This window comes from Fomitiporia mediterranea (assembly GCF_000271605.1).
Source record: "Fomitiporia mediterranea MF3/22 unplaced genomic scaffold FOMMEscaffold_1, whole genome shotgun sequence".
NCBI lineage: Eukaryota > Fungi > Basidiomycota > Agaricomycetes > Hymenochaetales > Hymenochaetaceae > Fomitiporia > Fomitiporia mediterranea.
In genome coordinates this window covers 3,330,428-3,354,885 of record NW_006760386.1, presented here as the reverse complement: position 1 = coordinate 3,354,885, position 24,458 = coordinate 3,330,428, and the positions used below count along the sequence as shown (strand labels likewise).

At 38.6% G+C, this 24,458-nt stretch overlaps 5 protein-coding genes across 5 annotated transcripts; 3 read left to right on the top strand and 2 right to left on the bottom strand.

Moving 5' to 3' along the window:
* Nucleotides 1-16,469: 16,469 nt before the first annotated feature.
* FOMMEDRAFT_71930 (uncharacterized protein) lies at nucleotides 16,470-16,736 on the top strand (the record flags this gene model as incomplete). Its single annotated transcript, XM_007261825.1, has 2 exons — nucleotides 16,470-16,497; nucleotides 16,549-16,736. 2 exons carry the CDS (start codon nucleotides 16,470-16,472, stop codon nucleotides 16,734-16,736), a joined length of 216 nt encoding a protein of 71 aa, XP_007261887.1.
* Nucleotides 16,737-17,053: 317 nt separating this feature from the next.
* Nucleotides 17,054-18,195, bottom strand: FOMMEDRAFT_16487 (uncharacterized protein). Its single transcript, XM_007261824.1, has 4 exons — nucleotides 17,701-18,195; nucleotides 17,538-17,678; nucleotides 17,363-17,449; nucleotides 17,054-17,153 (listed from the first exon to the last, which is right to left on the bottom strand). The coding sequence occupies exons 1-3, from the start codon at nucleotides 17,785-17,787 to the stop codon at nucleotides 17,363-17,365; spliced, it is 315 nt and encodes a 104-aa protein (XP_007261886.1). The 5' UTR covers nucleotides 17,788-18,195; the 3' UTR covers nucleotides 17,054-17,153.
* A 1,230-nt stretch (nucleotides 18,196-19,425) lies between these two features.
* Nucleotides 19,426-20,121, top strand: FOMMEDRAFT_150528 (uncharacterized protein; the record flags this gene model as incomplete). The annotated part of the gene is made up of 4 exons (XM_007261823.1): nucleotides 19,426-19,503; nucleotides 19,583-19,671; nucleotides 19,754-20,001; nucleotides 20,063-20,121. The coding sequence occupies 4 exons, from the start codon at nucleotides 19,426-19,428 to the stop codon at nucleotides 20,119-20,121; spliced, it is 474 nt and encodes a 157-aa protein (XP_007261885.1).
* Nucleotides 20,122-20,363: 242 nt separating this feature from the next.
* Nucleotides 20,364-21,048, bottom strand: FOMMEDRAFT_16485 (nucleotide excision repair, TFIIH, subunit). The gene is made up of 4 exons (XM_007261822.1): nucleotides 20,997-21,048; nucleotides 20,919-20,934; nucleotides 20,723-20,855; nucleotides 20,364-20,669 (listed from the first exon to the last, which is right to left on the bottom strand). The coding sequence occupies exons 1-4, from the start codon at nucleotides 21,010-21,012 to the stop codon at nucleotides 20,634-20,636; spliced, it is 201 nt and encodes a 66-aa protein (XP_007261884.1). The 5' UTR covers nucleotides 21,013-21,048; the 3' UTR covers nucleotides 20,364-20,633.
* Nucleotides 21,049-21,504: 456 nt separating this feature from the next.
* Nucleotides 21,505-24,251, top strand: FOMMEDRAFT_116372 (ribose 5-phosphate isomerase). Its single transcript, XM_007261821.1, has 9 exons — nucleotides 21,505-21,554; nucleotides 21,883-21,986; nucleotides 22,040-22,143; nucleotides 22,198-22,297; nucleotides 22,356-22,452; nucleotides 22,504-22,636; nucleotides 22,691-22,885; nucleotides 22,957-23,043; nucleotides 23,096-24,251. The coding sequence occupies exons 1-9, from the start codon at nucleotides 21,520-21,522 to the stop codon at nucleotides 23,186-23,188; spliced, it is 948 nt and encodes a 315-aa protein (XP_007261883.1). The 5' UTR covers nucleotides 21,505-21,519; the 3' UTR covers nucleotides 23,189-24,251.
* Nucleotides 24,252-24,458: the final 207 nt, after the last annotated feature.

Genomic DNA, 24,458 nt, shown 5'->3' with positions numbered 1-24,458 from the left:
ATACAGGTTGGGGATCAACTGTAGAACAGATTCTGAGGTTGCAACTCTCTATAAGAATGCTTCACATAGATATTACAGTACAAGTTGTGTAGAAAGCTCTGTTCAGGATCTTACTAGGTAGACTGTTCTTTATGACTACAGAATGTGAAACTAAAGATTTTACAAATGGGGAGCAGTACATAACACTTTAGGACCCAAACAATCTGTCAAGGAGATGGTCTCTGTCTACTAGAGTGAGAACACTGTGATACAAGCTAGAGACAGATTTTTGAGAAGTATTAAGGAACCAGAAACACTACAATTCTAGAGAGATGTGTATATGACAAGCAGATTAGGAACAAACAAGTAGAAGAGTAATAGTAAGACAATGATTCTATACAGAGGAAGTAGTGAAGGAAGTAGAGGAAATGTGAGACAGGATTACAGTCAGGGATCATGAGTCACAGAATCATAGTTGATAGAGGTAGTAGAATTGTAGAAGTCAGTAATTCTCAATACACTAGATAACAAACTCAACACAGTTTTGTAGGCTTACAAGAAAGTTGCAAATAAAGTACACCCTATACCTAGAGTACTTCCAGAGGAGTTTCACATAGTCAGACAATAGCACTCTAATCCCCTAGCTAGAATACCTATATTACTAACAATACTACAGCTATTTGTGCCTACTAGCAGACTTACAGAAGAACAGATGTGAGCAATTAGAGAATTGCAATTAGGATTCTTATGGCTGGAAGAATGGAAACTTGCAGAGAACCTATTAATGCTACAGTCAGAAGTGTTTGTGTGGACAGAAGAGGAGCAAGGAACATTAGACCCTATGTATTTTGATCCTATTTGAATTCTGACTGTAGAGCATGTACTATGAGTAGAGAGAAGTATTCTGATCACATACAGAATTGAGAAGAGGGTGATTGAGTTGTTGAAGGAGAAGTTGTGTAACAGAGTGATAGAACTGTTGAATTCCTCCTATTGATTATGATGGTTTTACATCACAAAGAAAGATAGAATATCCTTGTAATTTATTATTGATTTGCAGAGATTAAACACAGTTACAATAAAGGACACAGCTGTTCTGCCTAACATGGAACTAATTGTAGAAAGCTGTAGAGGTTGTACATACTATACACAACTCAATTTACATATTGTGTTTGATCAGAGGAGTTTGGATGAGCAGTCTAGAGATCTGACAATGTTCCAGACACTCCTAGGAATGTTTTGCTTGATAGTATTACTAATGGGTTACACTAACTCAGTACAGATTCTGTATAATGACTTAGTGTTTATTCTTCACAATAAGATTCTAGATGTTACAAACCTATACACAAATGATGTTCTAGTAATTGGACCCTGTTCAAGATATGAGAAAGTAGACAGAACAGAGGAAACACTTCCTGAGAACAAGAGAATACAGAAGTTTGTATACAAGCATCTGATGGATGTAAACCAGATTTTGTAGAGAGTGAAAGCTGTAGGAGGGATGTTTTCTAGGAAGAAGATAACACTTTGTAACAAATCTGTAATATTTGTTAGACATAAGCTAATGTATTTAGGGAGAGAGGCTGAAGAATCACAAATACAGAAGGTTAGGGATTGGCTACCTTGTAAGAGTGTTACAGAAGTACAGGGATTTCTCAGAACAGTAGGAGTGCTTTGTGTTTTTATTCAAAATTACACAAAGTTAGTGTAACTACTTAATTGACTCACACAAAAGAACTTGATATTCAATTAGAATGATGAAGCACAGAAATCTATGAATGCACTCAAGGAAGCAGTTTTACATTACTCTACACTAACACCAATTGACTATGAGTCAGAGTATCTAGTAGTCTTAGTAGTAGATTTGTCTATCATTAGAGTAAGATAGTATATTAGTCAGGAGCACCTGGATTACAAACAGAGAATAAATTGATTTGGATCAATTAACTAGAATGTAATGTAAGCACAATATTTGTAAGCAAAAATAGAGCTGTTTGGACTTTATTACACACTTCACACATTGTACATATATCTCATAAGTGTTAAGAAATTAATTGTGGAAATGGATGCTTCATACATAAAGGGAATGATCAATAAGTCTGACCTACAGTCTAATGTTACAATCAATTGCTGGATAGCCAGTATTTTGCTATTTGATTTCAAGTTCTGCTACATTCCTGCATCAGACTTTAAGTGTACAGACAGATTATTACAACACTAAGTAGCACCTAAAGACTCCCCAGACAACAAAACCTATAAAGACTGGATTGACAAGTCATACAGATTTTATGTAGCAGAAATAGAACCTATACAACATAGACATTAGCTGGAGATTTGCAGGTCTATAGAACACAAAGCTTTGTTAGTTGAGTGTGTAGAAACACAGTCCCAGGTTTCAAATGTAATGTGCTGGGAGACACACAACAACATTATTGATGAATCATTTTAAGTAAACAAGGATGTACTACAGGCAACACATTCTGGCAGACTACAACATAGATTATTCCTGGAAGTCATTATTCTGAAACAGAACTAGAATTGGATACATTGAGATAGACTAGAACGACTCAAACCAGAATACAGAAGAGTAGAAGATGAAGTAGACAAAGGACTACAGGAACAGGAAGCTGGAGGAGAGTCTTACAGAGTTGTGCAAACCAAGGAGGTAGAGGGAGTGGATGACAAAGCAGAGGGTGACAATCTAGAGCTGATAGGGGTTGTGTGTAGTATCTGTAGTAACAAGACTGAGGGTTTGAATGTAACAGTAGAATGATTCCTGTAATCACTAACTGCTGAAAGGCAAGAAGCAAGACTGAAGGCTGTGAAAGAGTATCTTAGCTTGCTCTACAAACCAAGTAGAATTGTAGACACTAATTTTCTGACATTTATACAATACACAGTATAGTTCTTTGTATAGAACAACAAGATTTGGCATTAAGGTCCTAAAGGAAAGTATTAGATTGTGCCAGATAAGGACAGGAGATAGGAGTTGGTTAGGATAGTACACAAAGACTTAGGACACAAGGGAATCTTTACAGTACAAGCCTGTTTACTGGATCAGTTCTGGTGGCCATCTCTTGTAGAAAACATTAAGTACTTTATTAGGACTTGTTATACATGTCAGACTTGGCAGATGCAACAAGTACTGATTCCACCAAGTATTCCAGAGATTGTGCTGCTTTTCTAAAAGATCCACATAGATACAAAGGTTATACTGAAGGTAGGAAGATTCTGATATATTATACATACATACTGTTTGTTATTAGGGTATCCAGAGTTTTGTATGCTTTGTGTAGAGAACAGAAGAATGATAAGACAGTTCATCTTTAAGGAACTTCTATACTGATACAGGGCATGTCCTAAGCTTGTAACAGACAACAGAATGCTTTACATTACAGTGTTAGACTATTTGCAAGAATGATACTACATTAATCATATTTGGATTTCTGTGTATAACTCCTGTACAAACAGAATTATTGAGTAGAAACACTTGGATGTACAGGAAGCAATTGTAAAGACAGTAGGAGACAATATTAGACATTAGTATAAGTACACACATTCTGTGTTCTGGGCAGAGCAGATTATGATTCAGAAAGTAACTAGATATTCTCCTTATTACCTTGTTTATAGAGTAGAGCTGATATTACTGTTTAACCTGAACAAGGTAATTGTTACAATTCTCTACTCTCATACCTTCAGTTCTGAGGGTTCTGTACCCTTCTGTACTGGAACTCAGGACTTCTGTCCCTCAGGGGTGCTGTCTATAGACTATATGTGTACTGACTCTTACTACTACCCTTCCTTACTTCATCATTCCATTCCTTTGACCACCCCTTCATTCTTTGTTCATTCTATAGTCTCTTACCCTTTGTCTATCCCTTCATTCTTTGTACCTTTATCTTTAACATTCCTTTCTTTCATTCTTTGTAGCTTATTATTCTTAGTAGCTCATACTTCCTGAGTACTCTTGTGTAGTTTAGTATATATAAGTGTACAAGATTAGACTAGTCCTGTAGTCTTGATCTTGTCTACTCTAGGTAGTCCTGTACTCTTAGGCTCACTCTATATACTCTACTCTTGTCTCAATCTCTCTCTCTACCTGTTCTGTAAGTTCTGACTACATTCTAGTACTTGCATTCTGTATTTCTGTTGTGTAAGATAGTTGTAGCCTGAGTCCCCTCACTAAGCCTTTGAGTTCCTTCTACACTGTTGCTAACATTAGATCAAGACTACCTATTACCACCCTATGACTCTCCTACATTTTGAGCATTAGTACTCACTGTTGTGTTGATCTCTTTTCTTTGTCCCAACCCTTTTACATTTTTAAATTTTAAACTTTCTAAACCCTTTTAAACTTTTGCCACCCTTCTTCTATTCATTACCCCTTTTAGTTTAGTACTAATTCCTTTATAGTGTAAACATAGACCCTCCTATACTAACTGTCACCCCTACTGTCCCACCAGATCAGTAGTTACAAGTAGAACTAGCTTAATATGTACAGACCTCTATCTAAGAGGCCTTTGTCAACTACATACCCTCAGCCCCTTCAGAACCCATTCTAATTGTTCTAGAAGTTACAACCTGTTCTAGAAAGAAAGTGTATGTAGCCTACTCTTTAGACTTTAATGGGTAGCACTTTAAGGACTTCTAGTGTTAAGTTAAACTATACATAGTTACTACTTTAACTAATCTATCCTTAGATCTTGATTGTGTCCTATTTGTTCTCTCCTTTATGAAGGAAGGTAATACAGCTACCTGAGCCTAGAACTGGATTAAAGACTATTAGATTGGAAGTCTGATCCAACTTCAGAATAATGAGTCATATTCAGAATTTATGAGACAGCTCTGTACTTCCTTTATTGATCTGAATAAGAAGTACAATATACAGAACAAGCTTGTGTCTCTGTGACAGGGCAAATGTTCCACTAATACCTTCTTTCAGGAGTTCAATATCCTGGCCTAGAAGGTAGGATTTGTGCTCAGGTTTAATAATGTTCTTATTAGAATGCTTGAAAAAGCTCTTCACCTGGAACTAGTTAATAAGATCCTTAGAATGACACTAGAACTGGTCACTTACACTGAGTAGAAGACACATACCATTTCCTTCAACCAAGCTGTAGCCTGGATGTGTTAAGTCTGTACAGAACACTCACACATGTGTCTAGCTCTAACAGTTCCAAGCTCTCAGATTAATCTGCCTGTAATTCACAATCAATCTATTCTGATAGACATTAGAGAAGCTTAAAAGTAAGGAGTATACTTTGCCTGTAGAAAGTCAGGGCACCAAATTAAGGACTGTCTACAGAAGTAATAGTACATCTATTAGGTCATTAGAGTAATAATGAGTAACAAGCAGGATTTGTAGTAAGAAGCCTTTTTTACAAATCTGGAAGTCACCTCAGAACTCCTAGACTCTGACTATATACTCTAGGATTTTGTGGAGGCCTAACAGTAAATACAGTACTGAAGGGTTATGACTCAGATTTTTTAATAGCTACTTTTGATTCAATAGACACTATAGGATTAGAAGTAAATAAAGTAGAAAAAGCAGAAAAAGTAGAAAAAATAAATCAACAAAATTATTTATTAGAAAGAAAAAAGTTGAAAACAAAAGTAGATAGTTCTCCTATTTCTCCTAATTCTTTTGATTCTTCTCTTTACACTTCATCTGAGTCTAAATTTACACAATCTGACTTACTACTTCTACATTCTAAGATTTTAGAATGTTTAGAACACTACCTAGCCCTGTTTACTACTCAGTAGTTTGTCTATAGTATTAAGTAGGGATAGTCTTAGCTGAGTTCACAGCTGAGGACATGAGTCTGTCCTTGTTGAAAGAGAGAGGTTAATAAGGAAATGTTAGTGTATATACTTACTCTCTTAGACAACAAGACTGTACAAGCTGTACATTCTCTTTAGAACAAGTAGTAGTTCATCTGAGAATGTTCTAAGTACTAGCTCTAGGTCCTCATCCTCTTAGCTCCTTTCTCAGGATCCTCTCAGATCCAAACAATGGCTCTGGTAGATAGTAGATACACTAGTTTATACATTAATAAGGCTTTTATACAGGAACACTACCTCTCTACTCAATGTGTTCCACTTCCAATCCTAGTATACAATACAGACAGAACCCTAAACTGGAATAGTCAGATCACCAAGTTTGTCCAACTACAGATGACCATTTAGGATCATAAGAAAAGTATTGAGTTTAGAGTCACTAACCTTAGAAAAACAGATATCTTCATTAGATTCAAATGGCTCAAGGCTTACAACCCTACTATTAACTAGTTAGAACAGACACTTGTGTTTAATTAGTGTCCCAAGTCTTACAGCTACCTTGTACTACTGTTCTGAGTAGATACAGATGCTTCTAATGTTACTAACAGTTCTGATAAAGGTGACCAGTTGTTCTTCTTCAACTAGGATAAATATGTGGATACATATTCTAGTCAAGGTGGAACAGAGTCAATCTAAAGAATGTCTGAGACAGAACCAGTCTAGAACCCTCTCAGAACAACTCTACTCTAGAACACATATAGACATAGCCTGCTGGATTTCATCTAAGAGTTCCCTAAAGTCTTTAGTAAAGAGGAATTTGACTAGCTTCCTAAACACTATCTCTAGAACTATGTAATTGAATTGACCAAGGGTTTCTAGCCTAAGGATTGTAAGGTCTACCTACTCAACAGAGACAAGTAGGAGGTACTCAACAAGTTTCTTCAGGAAAATCTTTGGAACAGTCAGATCCAACCCTCAAAGTCCCCTATAGTCTCCCCTTTCTTCTTTATTAAAAAGAAAGATAGGAAGCTCTGCCCAGTCTAAGATTATTATTGTCTTAATAAGGGTACTGTCAAAAACAAGTACCTACTCCCTCTGATTCAGGAGCTTATTAATAAGACACATACATTCAGGGTTTTCACTAAGTTAGACATTTGATAGGGATACAATAATATTTGGATCTAAGACAGAGATGAGTAGAAGGCTGTGTTCTAAACTAATTACAGATTGTACAAACTAACCATAATGTTCTTCAGACTAACTAACTTGCCTACAACATTCTAGTCATTTATGAATCACATTCTCACAGATCTGATTAACTTGAGGCATGTTAGTGTGTATCTGAATAACATTCTGATCTTCACCTAGACAGTTGAGCACTATTACTAACTGATCCAAGCAGTTCTATAATAGTTCTAAGATAATAAACTGTTCCTCTAAAAAGCAAAGTACTCTTTTGTACAGGAGTTAGTAGATTATCTAGGCTTTGTGATTAGTAGAGGAGAGGTCTGTATGAATCTAACAAAGGTAACTACAGTTCAGAACTGGCTACAACCTCAGAACCTGAAACAGGTCCAAGTGTTTCTTAGGTTTGTAAACTACTACTAATGCTTCATTCAAGGCTTTAGTACTATTGTCTGGCCTCTTCACAATCTCACCAGCAAAGATGTTCCTTAGTAATGGGAGGATCAGTAACAGTCTGTGTTTGAGTCTCTAAAGCAGGCTATTACTAGTAAGCCTGTATTAGCAGTTCTGACAGTTGTAGACAAGTTCCAAGTTAAAGCCAACTCTTCTGACTTTACAAATAGAGTAGTACTGTCCCAGTTTATTAACAGAAAGTAGTGTCTAATAGTGTTCTGATCAGAATCCCTCTCTGTAACAGAACAGAACTACCCTATCTATAACAAGGAACTCCTTACAATTGTCTGTTCCCTAGAGGAGTAGTGTTAATATCTTCTTAGTACTATACAGAAGTTTGAGATTTAGAGTGATCACCTTAATCTCTAGTACTTCTGAGTGCCTCAGAAGCTCAACTGCTACCAAGCCTACTAGATGTTAGAATTGTAGGACTATAACTTTGTACTGACCCACAAACTCAGAACACAAATGACAAAAGCTGATTTACTCTTGAGACAAGTAGGTTATGAAAGAGGGGAGAATAATAACAAAAATCTTGTTCTCCTAGACAATTCCTGTTTCATGTCCAAGACAATCTGAGAGATCTGACTCAAATCTGAGAATGTTGACTTTATTACTTGTATACAGTAAGCTCTAAGACACATGTAGGACTGGGTTATAGTAAAGTAACTGGAGAAGTAGGCTAGGGATTAGGAGGAGGATAAGGATGGACAGGTTTACTAGAAAGGCCAACTGTATGTTCTAAAGGATTGGAAACTGTAGGAGGACATTGTTTGAGCTTATTACAACAATCTGACTATAGAACATTCAGGCCAACACAAAACACAGGAACTCATTACTCAGAACTACTAGTAGTTTAGAATGTAGAGAGAAATCCTAAAGTATGTGACTAGTTATAATACATACTAATAGACTAAGACTTACTAGACAAGAGTTTGGGCTCCCCTACATCTGTATCAGATCCTGGATCACTCTTAGGAAGAAGTCTTAGTAGACCTGATTAGTAAGCTACCTAAGTCTCAGGGTTACAATACTATCTGTGTGATTGTCAATTAATTCTCTAAGCAAGTTTACACAGTTCTGACCTGAACAGAACTCACTTCTAAAGGTATGGTGCACATTTATTAGGATCATGTCTTCCAGTTGTACAGACTCCCTCAGAAGCTCATTCACAATTACAGACCACAATTCAAGTCAAAATTCATACAGGACTTGTATATACTTCTCAGAATTCAAGGAAACTCTTTCACTGTATACTACCTACAGACTGACAGTCAAACTGAGTGAGTCAATCAGAAGATCAAGCTCTACCTCCAGATGTTTATCAATCATTAACAATCAGATTGGTCTGAATAGCTAGCTTTAGCAGAATTTGTACACAATAACTAGTAACACTCTGTAACAGGACAGTCCCTGTTCTTCCTCAATCATAAGAGACATCTGTACTAGGGGACAGTTCTGAACCAGAACAGTAGTTCTGAATCTGTAACAGACTTTATAGAACAGATACACAGAACCAGGGAGGACACACAAGCTCTTTTAGAAAAGGTAGTACAGGTTATAAAGTAGAACTATGATTGGAAGAGGTCTACAGTCAAGGATTACCAGCCTAGTAACAAAGTTATACTAGAAGCTACTAACCTGACCACAGATCACCTAATGAAGAAGTTGGACAACAAGTACTTTAGACCCTTTGTTATTAAAAAGAAGGTCAGTGCCTCTGCCTACAAACTCTAACTTCTAGCAACATAAAAGTACATACACCCAGTGTTTAACAAGGTTCTACTGTCTTAGTACTATGATCCAGGTTTTCCTTTACAATAAAGACTCCTACTACCTTTACCAGAACTCATTAGTTCTAAACCAGAATACAAAGTAGAGTATATAGTAGATACTAAGCTAGTGTGTAGAAAACTCAAGTTCCTTATCTACTAGAAGGGATACCCAGTTGAGGAACATACTTGGGAACCTGCTAAGAACCTTACCTATACTTTTAAGGCAATCTAAGATTTCTATCAGCTTCATCCTAGTGCTCTACACAAACTCAGCCTTACAGATTTCCAAGCTCTACCATTCTAACCTATGTCTGAGCTACTAACTAAGCTCTATGTTCACTAATCAGAATGATTGGTTTTAAAGGAGGGGTAATGTTACAATTCTCTGCTCTTATACCTTCAGTTCTAAGGGTTCTACACTCTTTCATACTGGAACTCAGGACTTTCATCCCTTAAGGGTACTGTCTATAAACTATATACATACTGACTCTTACTACTACCCTTCCTTACTTTATCATTCCATTCCTTTAACCACCCCTTCATTCTTTGTTCATTCTATAGTCTCTTACCCTTTGTCCATCCCTTCATTCTTTGTACCTTTATCTTTGACATTCCTTTCTTTCATTCTTTGTAACTTATCATTCTTAGTAGCTCATACTCTCTGAGTACTCTTGTGTAGTTTAGTATATATAAGTGTACAAGATCAGACTGGTCCTGTAGTCTTGATCTTGTCTACTCTAGGTAGTCCTATACTCTTAGGCTTACTCTATATACTCTACTCTTGTCTCACTCTCTCTCTCTACCTGTTTTGTAAGTTCTGACTATGTTCCAGTACTTACATTCTGTATTTCTGTTGTGTAGGATAGTTGTAGCCTGGGTCCCCTTACTGAGCCTTCAGGTTCCTTCTACACTGTTGCTGACAGTAATGTATTTGGTTCTACCTAAAGGATTACTACTAGTAACAGAGGAACTGGTAGTAATACAAGTACAACAATTGTAGAAGAGACTAGACAACCTTATACAGATGATAGAATACATTCAGAAAGCTTGTGAAAGATATGTAAAGTATTTTACAGAAGTCAATTGTAATTGGATCAAAGACTACAACTTTGCCCTAAGTGTACTAGTACTAATCTACAATTTGAAAGTGAGCAACAACTTAGGACAAAAGATGAAACTACAATACCTTAGACTGTTTGTAATAGTGTGAAGAACAAAAGGGAATGCTTATATTGTAGCAGAACTGGACAGAGTAGTAGCCAAGTTATGTATTATAGCATTTTGCTTAATTCTGTATTTTCTATGTTCATGTTTAACAGTTCCTATCTTGTGTCTTATTAAGGCTGTAGAACTAACACTAGAAGATGTAGAACTGTACAGGACTAGTCATAAGGATACAGATGATCTAGACAACTGTGCTTTGGATGCTATGCTTGAAGTAGAACCAAGTACAGAAGTCACAGACTCTAGATCCAAGAATGTACAATTTTTCAATATACTCTCCCAGTCTTGTACTAGAAACTAAAACATAGGGATTGATTCCCTACTAGTAACACTTAACAGTTGTGTAAATCTGTAAATACTGTGTTCAACCACAGTTCTCTATGCTTGTTACATTTTATATTCAGATACTTCTAATCTTCTGTCACATTCCTTCTCATTTACAATACATTGTAAAAAGTCTATACAACATTCTATAAGCATATAAACCTTTATACAAATTATAATTCTTTTCTACCTATTCTCATCCTATTCTACTAGTTCTATACATAAATCATAAAAATATCCATCCATCCATTCTATTCCTCTTAACTCTCTATTTTATCTATTTTCCTATTCATTCTATCCATTTCTGTTCTATTCTGTTTATTCCTTACATTTCTGGTTTTTTCATAAAAACATAACTAGACTTTTATTTTCACTACTTTCTACCCTGTTCTATTTCCTACTCTAACTCTTCCACCCTACTATCTATAAAGGCTTCTACTACTATAGCTAAGAAGTTGATACCCTACCTTAGAGTTATGATCTTTGTATCAAACTCATTCTTTATTGTCATTAGCTGTAACTCTAAGTCATTCAGCTCCTTAGTCATTTGTGAGTAGAGGTTGTAGACTGTTCTAGCTTTACTATGTATGATTAGAGGGATGACAGAATACAGGTTCTGAGTTATACTGTACAATTCTACAGTTTGCCCCTTAGTCTTATACTAGATTCCCTTCAGGCTACATCCAGAGTAGTAGAAAATGCACACTGTGTACTGGTTTTCTACACAAACAATCACTATTGACACAGTCAAAAATAAGATTGAAACAGACTTACTCAGATTACTATAACACAGCCAATCTATTACAGTCTGACAAGTGGATCCCTAAGAACTCTTGTGCCTCTCTACACACTTTACACACTCAGGTGTGTAGAAGACCATTCTCTCTACCTAATCTAGAGGGATATCCTTATCCTCCTTACTTAAAGACTCTACTACAACCTTCTGGTTTTTTGTACACATTTCCTTACTAGAGACTAGAATCTCCACCTCTACAATAGTGTACTTCTTACTTAAGAGTACTAGTACTAGCTCTAAACAACAAAATGGAGTCAGTATACTTAGAAAATCAATTACCCCTCATCCATATTACCTTTTCCCTTACTTTTGTCCTCTTTCTTCTTTTCTGGCTTTGTAACCACTTAAGGAACTAGGAGAAACATTGTTTCAGCTTAGTATGATTTGTTAGTCATACTTGTACTTACTAACTATAACTTGTTTCTCCTTCCATTCTCTTCTTACATTAACCTTCTCTTTCTCTGTGACTAGCTTTTTCTTTTCTAGTTTTACAACTTCTTTAGAAACTAGGCAAAGACAACATTAGTAGTGTACAATTTGTTAGTCATACTTGTACACATACTGTTAGGAATTGTAAAATACAGTAACTAAGTTTGGAAAAGCTTAACTCAAGACTTGGGACTGAGTAGTTTATATACAAAACCCTATTAGTCACAAGTCTAGAGATTGGCCAGATCAACTAGGCTACCTTTGTTGTCCTACTTAGTAAGAACTCTAGCTCAGCATTATTAACCTCTAATCATTACTAATGGGTGATCAATCCATTAGCAGAGAGAGGGGACAGGAAGGAGTAGGTACCAAGTCAGTTAGGAAAAGGTAACAAAACCTGAGGACAAGGTCTTTATCTCTCTAAGGTTAAACACATACTCTAGTACAGTATTACTTGATAACCTCAACTAAAGACAAGTCATTTAGAATGCTTGTATAGAGAGGGGATCTAGAAAGAGTATAGTGTCTAGAGTAAGAAGTATAAAGGAAAAGACTAGGAGAAAACCTGAAGAGATAAAAGGAAAATATTATACTTACTTACTACATAGTTAGCTAGAAACACTTTGTACAAAGACAAAGGACTATTAAAGCTAGGAAAGAGTCAGAGCTAATACTCTGTAGCTTTATGCTTGAGGAGGACTAGTACTAGTGAAGGAAAGGGAACTGAGAGCTCTAAGGAGAGACTACAGAAAATTAGTCTCCTTTATACACTTTACCTATATAGATAGGAAAGTAATAAAGTTATAAACATAAGAACTATATAAGGACAACATAAGGAATACATGAGGCAATCTAGAACTTTGGTTGTAAGTTCTATGATTGAATACAGAAGTATAAAAATAAGGCTAGAAGTTAATAAGAATAATTGTCTTCTAAACTAAGTCTATTAAAGAAGACTTAGGGAAAGATCTAGAACATTAGTTGTCAGTTCTAGAGTGTACACAAGACAGTCTAGAACTTTGGTTGTAAGTTCTAGAGGCAGTACAGAAGTATAGCCTTTTATATTACAGAAGTCATAAGGAGTTATTAGAAGTTATAATACTCTACCTTATAAGAAAAGTGTATTACAAACTAGTGTACAGAAAGTACAGGTTGAGTTAGACAGAGTTATAAGAACAATAGAGAGCTCTACTTTATAGGAAAAGTATTATACAGCTTACACAGTATAACTAGTTAGGAGGACTCATAAGGAGTCATTAGAAGTATGAGAGGAAGTATAGAAGACATAACAATACAGTAAAGGAGTTATTAGAAGATTAATCTAGAATACAAGAAGACACAAACTAGTGTTAGTAGATTAATAGAAGACACAAACTAGTATAGTACACAGTCTAAAGGATTAGCCAACTCTACTTTATAGGAACAATAGTAAAGGGAGTTACTAAAGTTACTAGAGTAACATTACTCTAATAAAAGGTATATAAGGAGGCTAGTTTGGCCCTTAAAAGATAGTTTTATTAACTTAAGTTACCTAGTACTTGAAAGTACTCTACTACTAACCTACTAGACTATACTTGTAGCTTGACTAAAGTAGGACTCCTCTACCCTCTCATTATACAAGTCTACAAGTCTTACCCTCTATACTCTATTCTGTTACTATTCCTAAGAATTAGGACTAGTAAAGTGAGTATATCTTACACATACTTTTAGACCCCTCCTTTTCCTTCCTATCCTTCTACTTTGTTACTAACTACACTAAGACTATAGTCTTCTCCTTCTCCTTCTCCTTCTCCTTCTCCTTCTCCTTCTCCTTCTCCTTCTCCTTCTCCTTCTCCTTCTCCTTCTCCTTCTCTCTCTCCTTTTCTTTCTCTTTCTCCTTTCCTCTCTCCTTCTCCTTCTTTACTTTAGTCTAAGTCTCTTTCTTAACCTTAGCCTGTATTACTTTCTCAGCCTCTACCTTTACTTTCACTCTAGTAGTAGTCTTGTCCTCCTTTACTTTTGTGAGCTCCTCTACTATTACCTTACAATCTATAAAATGTTTTGTGTTAGTAGATAGATTAGAAAACAGGAAATAAGAGACTTATTACTAGATTGACTCTCTACTAGTACAGACAAAACCTTCTTACCCTCTGAATCATTGTTATTGTGAGTGTTATTGTCTAAGCTCTCTTTGTCTTCAGACTCAGGATTTATAGTCAATCTATTAGTTTCCTCCTTTACAACCTTGTCCTTTAGTTTGTTTTCTGTGTCAGAACCTATAGAGTATATTAGTATATGAGTCAGAGACAATACACTTTATAGAGGTACTTACTGAGTGTATGTTTGACTAACTTGTTATCTATGTCTATTCCCTTACTAGCTACTACATTGTTGTACACACAATTTCTAAGGAAAATTATAAAATTAGTATAAAAAAAGTAGAAAAGAGTATAACACTTACTGTCAGATTTGCTAGAGAGTAGTAATAACATGGTGAGAGTGATGAAAGGAAGCAGGAAGAATAAGTGACAATGTTTACACACACACAGAACTTACATTCAGTCTACTAATTATTAAATCAACCATGTGACTGTAGACAGTCACAAGTAGACACATTAGGAGATGAAACAATTAGTATCACACTAAGAACTGTACATTGTATACAGACAATCATAGTGATCAATTCTGAACACCTACATGACTCATAGAAGCCTACTCTAAGAACACTCAACTATTCTGTATTACAAGTATTTGCAAACAGAACTGTAAGTATGTATAGTCTTAGAATTAACTTACACACATTGTTTTCTCTACAGGATGTACAGATCACATACTTATTACAGGCTTAGAACACAAGTTGTGTCACAGTGAGTGGCTCAGCAAACTATTACATCATTATTACTCAGATCAAAGTACTACAATCTTCTAATTAGATAAGACATTAGGGCAATTAAAGTGTTGATCTCAGGAGACTGCTAGAAATCTTAGAACTCTCTACACTTTGTCTGTACTGATCAGATAATAATAGTATGAGAACCTTCTACTTCTTTCAATGTAAATCTTGCTTTTCCCTTTTGTATAACATTTCCTGTAGCTAGAATGTAGACCACTTAAATTTTCCTCATACATTTTCACCCTATTTTCTTCCAACCTCTGGCAAAAGGTTCTCTTATTTGTTCTTGTATATTTTGTTATTTTTCTTTTGTTCAGTCATAACATTTCCCTGTTAGTACTATACTTTTCCAGAACTTGGAAAAACTATAAATACAGCTACTCATGTACTAGATACAAGGGGAATTCAGATAGTTCACCCATTGATTTAGCTCTTGTCTCTTGTCTCAAAGTCCTCTAGTGTAAGGCATAGTCTTAGTCTTTATTGTTTTCTGTATCAGATTGTTTGTTGTACACTTTGTAAAGTACACTTTCCATTATTCACATCTCTCTTCTAAGGTTACAACTGTGCTAGAAGAACTTGCACCTGTTCAGAACTACTCTAGTCTCCTAAGACTTGTGGTTTAGCTCCCCCTCAAACTTAATGATTCACCTGTGTTCTTCTCTTAGACACTTTACAGGAGTTTCAATACTCTATCACTTAAGGACAAATTTAATAATCTTATAAATACTAAGGCTTGAAAGGAGACATCTCCTATTACTAGAACTAAGCATACACTTGATTGACAAGTTTCTACTTGATAGAACTCTGATCTAGTATGTTTGAATGTATATCTCTAATTGTATTCTGTTATTAAGAAGCTTACTAGTTAACAAGAGTTGAAACTTCAGTATTTCATTCTTAATAACTCTCAGCTATTACTTGCTAAAGAATTGTATGAAGTCCTTTTAGTAAGTACTTTATTTTGTCTTAATACTTATTTACTAATTAATTTCATTAGATTATTGAGGAACTATCTCTTTTATTCTCACAAGCAGAAGTCCTACTTGTTACAGACATTATTCTAATAATACAGGATGTTTATAATGCTCTCAAGGCTACTAGCAACTGTAACAACCTATCACCTATTGTATGGATTGCTACACATGCTGGTACTCTTGTCTGTACAAAGTATTATGCATTGACAGCTGACTGTAAAGTTTATTAGATTACAATTGGTATGTACATTAAAATGTTAGGAAATATGTATAATACTAATATTCTCTAATGTATTTAGTCATGTCTCCAGACAAAAAGTTAGAGTGGTTCTATAAGAAGGGATTTACTACAGATGAAGTCCAGGAGATCCAGAATCTAGTGATAAAACACTGGGAAGAGTCATACAAGTAGTTTTAAGTTGTTTCTTCACTACTATCAGATAATACATCTCAACTTCCAGTGTGTAACCTTTTTGTACTGGGATTTCTTCTTCCTCATGCTCCCTTAGCATAGGTCTCGGTTTCTACCATGCACAGCATCTATGGGCAAAGAAATGAATGACAGTATTCATGTTTATCTTGCTGAACCATCTGTTCTGTCATCTGTTATTCATGGATTAGGTGGTTTATTACAATACTAGCATGTTTGTGAACAAAGGCTGCCTAGCTTAGCTAGGATGGGATCTGATTATTGCTCTGCCCCAGGTAAGTTTTCTTTTACAGTTTTTTGTACTTTTCATTGATTTTTAATAATAGCTATGTTGGTTGATGCTGAACAAGCATTTTCCATTAGACAGTGTCAAATCAATTTTATGCAGCACAATACTTCTTCAGACACTTTTAGAGCTCAAATGGCAGTCAGTTCATGGGATGGTACTCCTCTATTTCCTCATTTCAAGGATGCAATTAATATTATTGAGTCAAAGAAATCTGGTAGTACTTAATTAATCTTCTTTTTACTTTTATTTATAGGAAAAAGCATAAAAAAACTTTATTCTTGTATGATTTTTAGTTAATATACCCATGTAATACTCTAAATTACTTGTTATATAATTTTTTTTGTATAATTTACAGTGGAATGAGTTAGAAACGAAAAAAAACAGTGACTGGTAGATAGTGGAATTGAACCGCGGCACAAAAACCACGGATGATCCGGTAACCGTGGGAATTTCATCCGTGGTTTTTGTTATCTGTAGAAAACTACGGATGGTTTCCACTGCAGTCCCTACTCCGCCTGCAACAACACAGACAATAAACATTGCTGCCCTCGTCTCTCCAATCTACCGTTGCGATGCCTGCGCTGAACCTCAGGTTCCACGACGATGCCACCCAGCTGATTACACCGTCCTTCAACGTAAAGCGTAAGCAGCCAGTCTACTTCATGATAATCTGCACAATAGTTGCTCATCCTTCTCCCAACTTTTTGTCTGCCTTCTGTCCCTCTCGCTCCTCGCTCTGTCTCTTGCGTCGCCTCTTCTTCGTTGTCCTTTTTTTACGTTCGCCTTCCTTTTTACATTCGCATTTGTGCATCTACATTATTGATCAATGCCGAACGACTTCTTCAATAATTCTATGCATTTGTGTACTCCTTTCTGCTGTGCAGCGCAAGCAATACTGTAATCGATGAGCACACACTCGCAACAATGTACATGTACGTCTACTCCCATTATGCCACCCTCTCTTACTCCGTACGCATTCTCCTTCCCCACTCGTTCAATGTTTGACATCACTCACGATAGGCTCACACTGCACGCATTTACATTCCTCCGTGCCGAGCACGTCCCGTGCTTGTGGTGCCAGTGCTTCCTTCTTTTTCTCTCTTCCTGCGTCCCTTCACCCCTGCACTGCTTGCCTACCTTCGTTCGTCTAACCATAACTTTGCCTCGCTGAGCGTCTCTTTTTTTGTACATCTACCACCACCGAGTGTTTCCCTTTGTCGTCAACTGAATTGCTTGTCTTTCTCGCGCTCTCACCCGTTCTTAATCCGACGCCCATCATCGCTCATTGGGCCCACTCGTTTGTTGGTCACTTGGCGATTTGGCGATTTCGTCTCTCATCTACTCTCTTCTCGTCGACCCTGCATCCCTGGCATCTCGCATTGTTTGACACATTAAACAAACGTCACGGACTCACGCCTGCGATCGCTACGCTACTTGCTCTGCTTATCGGCATCGCCATTGTTATCGACGCGAACGCCGCAACCTCAAATTGGCCGACTTCATCATTCTCATCGACGAATACAACGAATAACAACGAAAACAACTAGCCGCAACAGCAGCAGCGCAGCGCACCGAATCCGATTGACGTCGACGTGGAGTTGGAGTCATCTCACGTTCACACTCTTTCCGACGCCCATCCGCATCCTCACTCGCATTCGTCAACCCACCTTCCTCCTACTACCAGTGCCAATTGTAGATAGCATTACATGTATATTAGCTATTTAATATATTATATTTTAAATATATAAATGGTGTGACAAGGTGCTTATTATATGAGCTAGCCTTACAGTAGTATATTATACCTATAAGTTCATACAAGAATCTACCAGCTATTACAGAAATCTAGAAGAATATTACTGTATTGTCATATTGGAGGAGGAATACATACACTTTTAGTTATCTACAAGACATATCTTACTGTTTATTAAATATATGTTGTATAAGTCTTGTAGTTCTTGCAGTATCTTGTAGTTGCATGTCATTTTGGAAGTGGGGTACATGTACAGGTATATAATTCACAAATTTTATATAATTTACTGGCATACATGACCAAACAAGAGCTTAGCCTTTTTTGCGATGGAAGGGGGGAGTTCTGACCAGCATTAAGTACAGGTGCAGGTTAACTCTGTTCCAAGCAGAGAAGAACTCCATTTATACTGTGAAGATAATCTATTGGTGATTTTGCTCTATAGAGTATATCGTCACCATAACCTCTTTTCGGTACAACTAAGAACAAGCTTTGTTCCTCATAACGTATCACAACGCCCCAATAACGGTTTATATTACGCTAAATACTGATTCCGTGCCTTGAAATCCACATCCTTTGTATCCTTTCCGTATACAATGAACAGATGCCAACATGAGAATGACGAGAATGACGAGAGTCATTAAAGCATATTGTAGGAAACTCCTTTTCGTTGTCCCATCACAAATATGCATCAAGATGGGTTTCGTCATATAGTTACCAACGTGTTTACGTATCGTGTAATAATATGTATGCTAGAACTTATAACAGTGCCGTACAGCCCATAAATTATCATGAGAATTACGACAATATATTATGCAACAATTTCCCCGTCCAATCAGAGACCTGCTCCGGGCGAATTTCAGTGTAGTGTGCAAAGTTAATGTTACCACGTTCTGTTACATCATCTTAGTTTGTTGTCTGAGAGAATCCGACAACTTCAAAAAGATCTCGTACATGGATAAATTGTGCCTGAAATGATAGAAATGTGGTAATGTACGTACAATAATCCTAAGACGCGCAACACTGGCAGAACAACACTTTGCTAAGAGAAGAGAAGTAAATAAATTCAAGACAAGGAAACAGAGTACTCTCCTCGAGTATTTACCAGGTAGCATCTTCCTTTTCGCTTTGAGGAACTAGCAACGTCCTAGCCTAGTATTGAGCGCCATGCGTTCAATCACGCTCCCTTTCATCGCGCTGTTTACGAGTCTTTTATCTATTGCCCCGGGTCATGCTCAGTTGCAGGTGTGCACGATTCACTCATCCATCCATCGGGAACATTCAGTGTCAATGACTGATTCTCACACTCACACTTTCTATTCAGTGGCGTGTATTCTATCAGAACGGTACGAATGGTCAATTGGAAGTCCTTGACACTAAGGACAAGGTGTTGATCTCATCCACCGTATCAAGGTCAGTCAGTCAGTCAACCCCGTCCCTACCCCTCTTCCTCTTCCTCTCCCTTTGCTGTTTCTAATATTGAGTGAATACGTAGCCTCGATGCAGTCACGAACAACGGTGCCAAAGGCCAACGCTATCGCTGGGGTGGTAGCGGTGACAACGTCAACATCGAATGCCAAACCTCAACGAAACACTTCGTCGGATTCGATGCCAACAAACAACAATTCAAGGCAGACTTCGCGCAGAATCATGTCGATGCCCTGGTGCAGATTCATGCGGACGCGAGTAACTCGACGGCGGTGATGTGTAATAACGACAACTGTATTGGGTCGGGTGGATCACGTATGTTGGCGTCCTTGTTTTTGTTCAAATGGGTTATTCTCTGATACTCATTGTTTGACAGCTGTATCGCAGTCGGATCCAAAGGCTACGTGGGCGTTCCATGTCATCCAACAGGCATGAGGCATCGTGATGATACCTGTAGACCAATGTCGCGGTGAAGGTGATTAAGGGTTGTATGTAGTCGGCATGGCTTGTCTTCAGATACTATGATTTATTTCTCTACCCTGTACAAGTGTGTTGAACGTGGTCATGTAATAATGAGCATTATAAGCGCTGGCACTTTAATCTGTCCAAATAAAACACAGTTAATAAACTTCATGCATAAAATGATATGATATGTGATAAATAAAGCGGAAAAAAGGAGTCTGTATTCAGAGAGAAGATTGACGCATTGGTCCAAAGACCAAAGTGCGTTTCATTCGCAAGCGGGCAGTCAATGACCACACCTCGCGTCATGTGTTGAAGTAATACAAGCTATTCATCACAGGTTTCATGGATTATTGGAAGTCAAATGGAAGAGAAACGCACGTCGTCATACTAAATGAAGGGTAGTATTGACTCTGTGGTATGTAGCCATAGCTTACATTGTTCGCCAAAATTCCAATTCATTCTGATTACGGCCAGACAACTTCTCATTGCTGATCGAGACTATATGTATTTTTCTCGAGCTTGCATGGCATGATTAGGCACAAATCGATGAAAAACGATTATTATAGCTGACCTCAGCCTCCAGCTGTCTACGGACGTTAAACTCCATATCTGCCTTGATGACAACGTGGAAATCATCTAGATCATCGACGATGAAGCTCTGTTTCTCGTTGAGTGTGAGCAAGATCTGCTTGACTGCTGCGTCACTGTATGAGTGAGGACACGAGTCAGACTACGGAACGCCAATGTGTGACAGTATAATTGATTACCATGTGAGCAAGACGCCTATATTAGAGATGATCGTGAGTAAGAGATATTTCCGGGAGACAGTGCGATGAAGTATTGACCTTTGATGGCTTTCATGAGGCTGCGGCCGTGGGGAGGAGAGAGGGTAGTTACATAGGGACTGGCACGGTTACCGCCGCAGAAATCCGCATTGATTCCGCAATCCGTACCGCGGATAGAGCCATCCGCGGATGAAATTCCCACGGTAACCGCAGAAACCGCGGTTGGACGCTTTTAGCACGGTTCGGTTAAAAAGAAAAGGGTTACTAATACTAAATGTGTTTGATGATGTGACTTTAGTCACAAATGTGATGCTTTACACTATGTAATCACATACAAGTCATTGTGAGAACTTGCTACCTTTCAAAGTTAGCTTCGTAACCGCGGTAACCGTGAGAATTCCATCCGCGGTATGGTATCCGTGGGAAATTATCATCCGCAGTGGGAAACCGCGGTAAGCTCTATCCGCGCCAGTCCCTACGGGTACTGTACACTGTACACGGGCCGTTAAAGCAGCACGTGTGAGAACAGACAACGATGCTCCTCCTCGCTCGACGTTGCTGTCTCACCCCGCTCTCTCGCACAATGCCATCCCCAGCTCTGCTCGAGCTCGATAAAAAGTACGTGCTACTATCACTTGACGTCTTGTCCTCGGGGCGAGCAACGGACTTGCTCGCGGCGCCTCACCTCCGCTAGTGCCAGCAGTATGTCCACCGCACATCTGCAGCTCGTCGACAAACGTGTACGGCCCGCTGTGCTATGAGACAGCTTTTCCTCTTCCTGGCACAACTATGGATGCTATGAATTCATAACTGACCGGCCGCATCTCTTACATATATATATTTCCCGCACCATTCGGCACCCCCGATGTTACTCCACGCTCTTGGATATCGCCTTGCTTCCGACATCCATCAACATGGCTGCCTCATCACTGTTCCTCACGGGTAGTCGTAGGGCGTCAGTCAGCACATCTTCACCGCTGGGACTCTCGTCTTTCACCTCGGGCCCAGCACAGACCGCCAGTGTACCTGAAGCCGTAGTCAAGGCTCCGGGTGAGCTCTAGGCCCGACCTATAGCTCTAAATTAAATTAACTTGGTTACGTAGTGGTCGTCAAGTCGGATGGAGAGGCAAAACTGTCCGTAATCGAGGCATCGAAGCGCCTAGCAGCTTGGACAGCAGTCGATCATCATATTCGCTCAGAACACAAGGTATAATCTCAAGATCGTCTAACAATATTTCTCATCTTGATACTAGTCTTCAAGGTAATCGGAATCGGATCAGGCTCGACGGTACCCTACGTTGTGGAACGAATAGTAGCTCAAGGTAAGGAGCTGAATAAAGATCGTGTCTTCTTGCCTACTGGTGAGTGGGTATATACTTCTTCATTTGTACACCATCCTCACGTATCGTGCATCTTAAGGCTTCCAGTCGAAGGAGCTCATCGTCAAAGCCAATCTACGACTTGGCGATGTCGACCAGTATCCAAGTATTGATGTGACCATTGATGGTGCAGACGAGTGAGATACACCTCAACGTTGTATTATTTAATATTTACATTTTTTTTACAGAGTCGACCATGATCTGAACTGCATAAAAGGCGGTGGAGCTTGTCACCTTCGAGAAAAGGTACTCGCCGAAGCTGCTGAGACATGGATTATCGTCGCCGACTACCGCAAGAACTCAGAAGTACTAGGGACAACGGTATGGCCCTTTTCACTCATTAATCCTTTTGACGCTGGACCTGTGTTCTCTTAGTACAGACAGGGAGTTCCTATCGAAGTTGCACCCTTCGCATACGCGAAGCTGTTGCAAAACGTACATCGGCTCGGTTCTGAGCAAGCAACATTGAGAATGGCAAAGGGAGGAAAAGCTGGTCCTGTTGTGACTGACAATGGTAACTTTGTCATTGATGCTCCTTTTGATCCGGAGACGATGAGTGACCCGCATGAGGTACGCTGTAAATAAATGGGGCAAAACTAAAGAAACAAATTACCCAACACTGAGTGATGTCAACTTTGCAGCTTCTGACTAAAATTAAGATGCTGACGGGTGTTGTTGAGGTCGGGCTTTTCTGCAAAATGGCGCAAGCAGCCTATTTCGGAAATGCTGTTGGTCCTTTCTTTCCCTTTGTCGCGTCAATGCACTGATGGAATCCATTAGGATGGAAGTGTAACTATCAAATGGCACGATGGCAAAGTAGAGCAGGTGGCGGGTTCAACTCACAACTCACCAGCTCTAAATGGTGAACAATAGATTTTACTGTCTGACGTTTCGGAATCGCAATACTGTTTGTAAGTACTATCGTACAGTCGATGTAGAACCCTCAACTCTGTAGATCAGCGTCCTCAATCCATGATTTTGTATATTATCCTATCACATTTATCCCTCCTCTTCCATCCTTTTGATCACATTCCTCCTGAAAAGCCGTCTTTTATCAATAACAGGGTGCATCCTTAAGCTTCTTGGCCATCTCTTTTATTGTCTCGCGAGCCTCCACTTCACGCCTGGTGTCGCCATTGCTAGCGGCCGCAAGTAAATCTCTGAGGGCGACGTACGTCGTATACCACATTCGTTTCGTATACTGTCTTGCAAAGACGATGGGACTCCCGCCATATCCTTCAAGTAACGCGGTGCTGGGAGAGTGGAAGACACCTTCCAGCAAAGGATCGCCCCATATTGCACCTTCCCAGCCGATGATACCTGTTATTTCTCCTTCGTTTGGTGCCTTGAGGTTGATGAAGACGCGATCTCCCCACTCTTTTTCAGTGGACCAGATAAGACAGGGTACTTCTACGTCATCGAACAGGTAAAAACCGATTGCACGGCCTAGGTAGCGACGTAAGTCCGGTATAGGGAGGCCCTCTCCTCCATCACAATTATCTTCAGCCTTCTTGATATCGCTGTTGGAACTTTCCTCGTGTCTCTTTGAGGTTAATTCCTCCACTTCCCCGAGAGCCGTCTCAAGAAGCAAAGTAAACGCTTCTTGCCAGCTATAACATTCTTCCCATTCCTTTTTATCATACGGGAGACCGAACCAGTCGTTTTGGAGTTCATGCAGCGCGTGGAGGTAGACGCCCAGCCTTAAGTCTGCTGCTGCACGTATGCGTACAGTATCCGGGACTACCTTCTCTTCTTTATTTTCTGACTGTAATTCCGCTTGTGATGGAGAAGTCGAAAGAGAGCTCAACGGAACTCCGGACGGATGAGTGTATAATACGTATGGGGACGAGATTATTGTGCCACTATCGTCCCGTTTGAAGCATGGCGGAAGTGGGATAGCAGATTGAGAAGAAATAGTCTCGAATAAGCTCGATTGTACATCAAGGAACTGACTTGAGGCGATAAGGATGATAAGTGACTTGGGTTCCGCAGTATTCGCGTTTGATGTCGTGTACGTTGCGGTAAAGATCTTAGCGGAGAGCGACCTAGGTATATGCACAAATTATACGATACATTTACTTTTAAGTTCCCCACACGGAAGATCCACACGGTGCTCACAAAGTCTTCCATTGGTTCAAAGAAA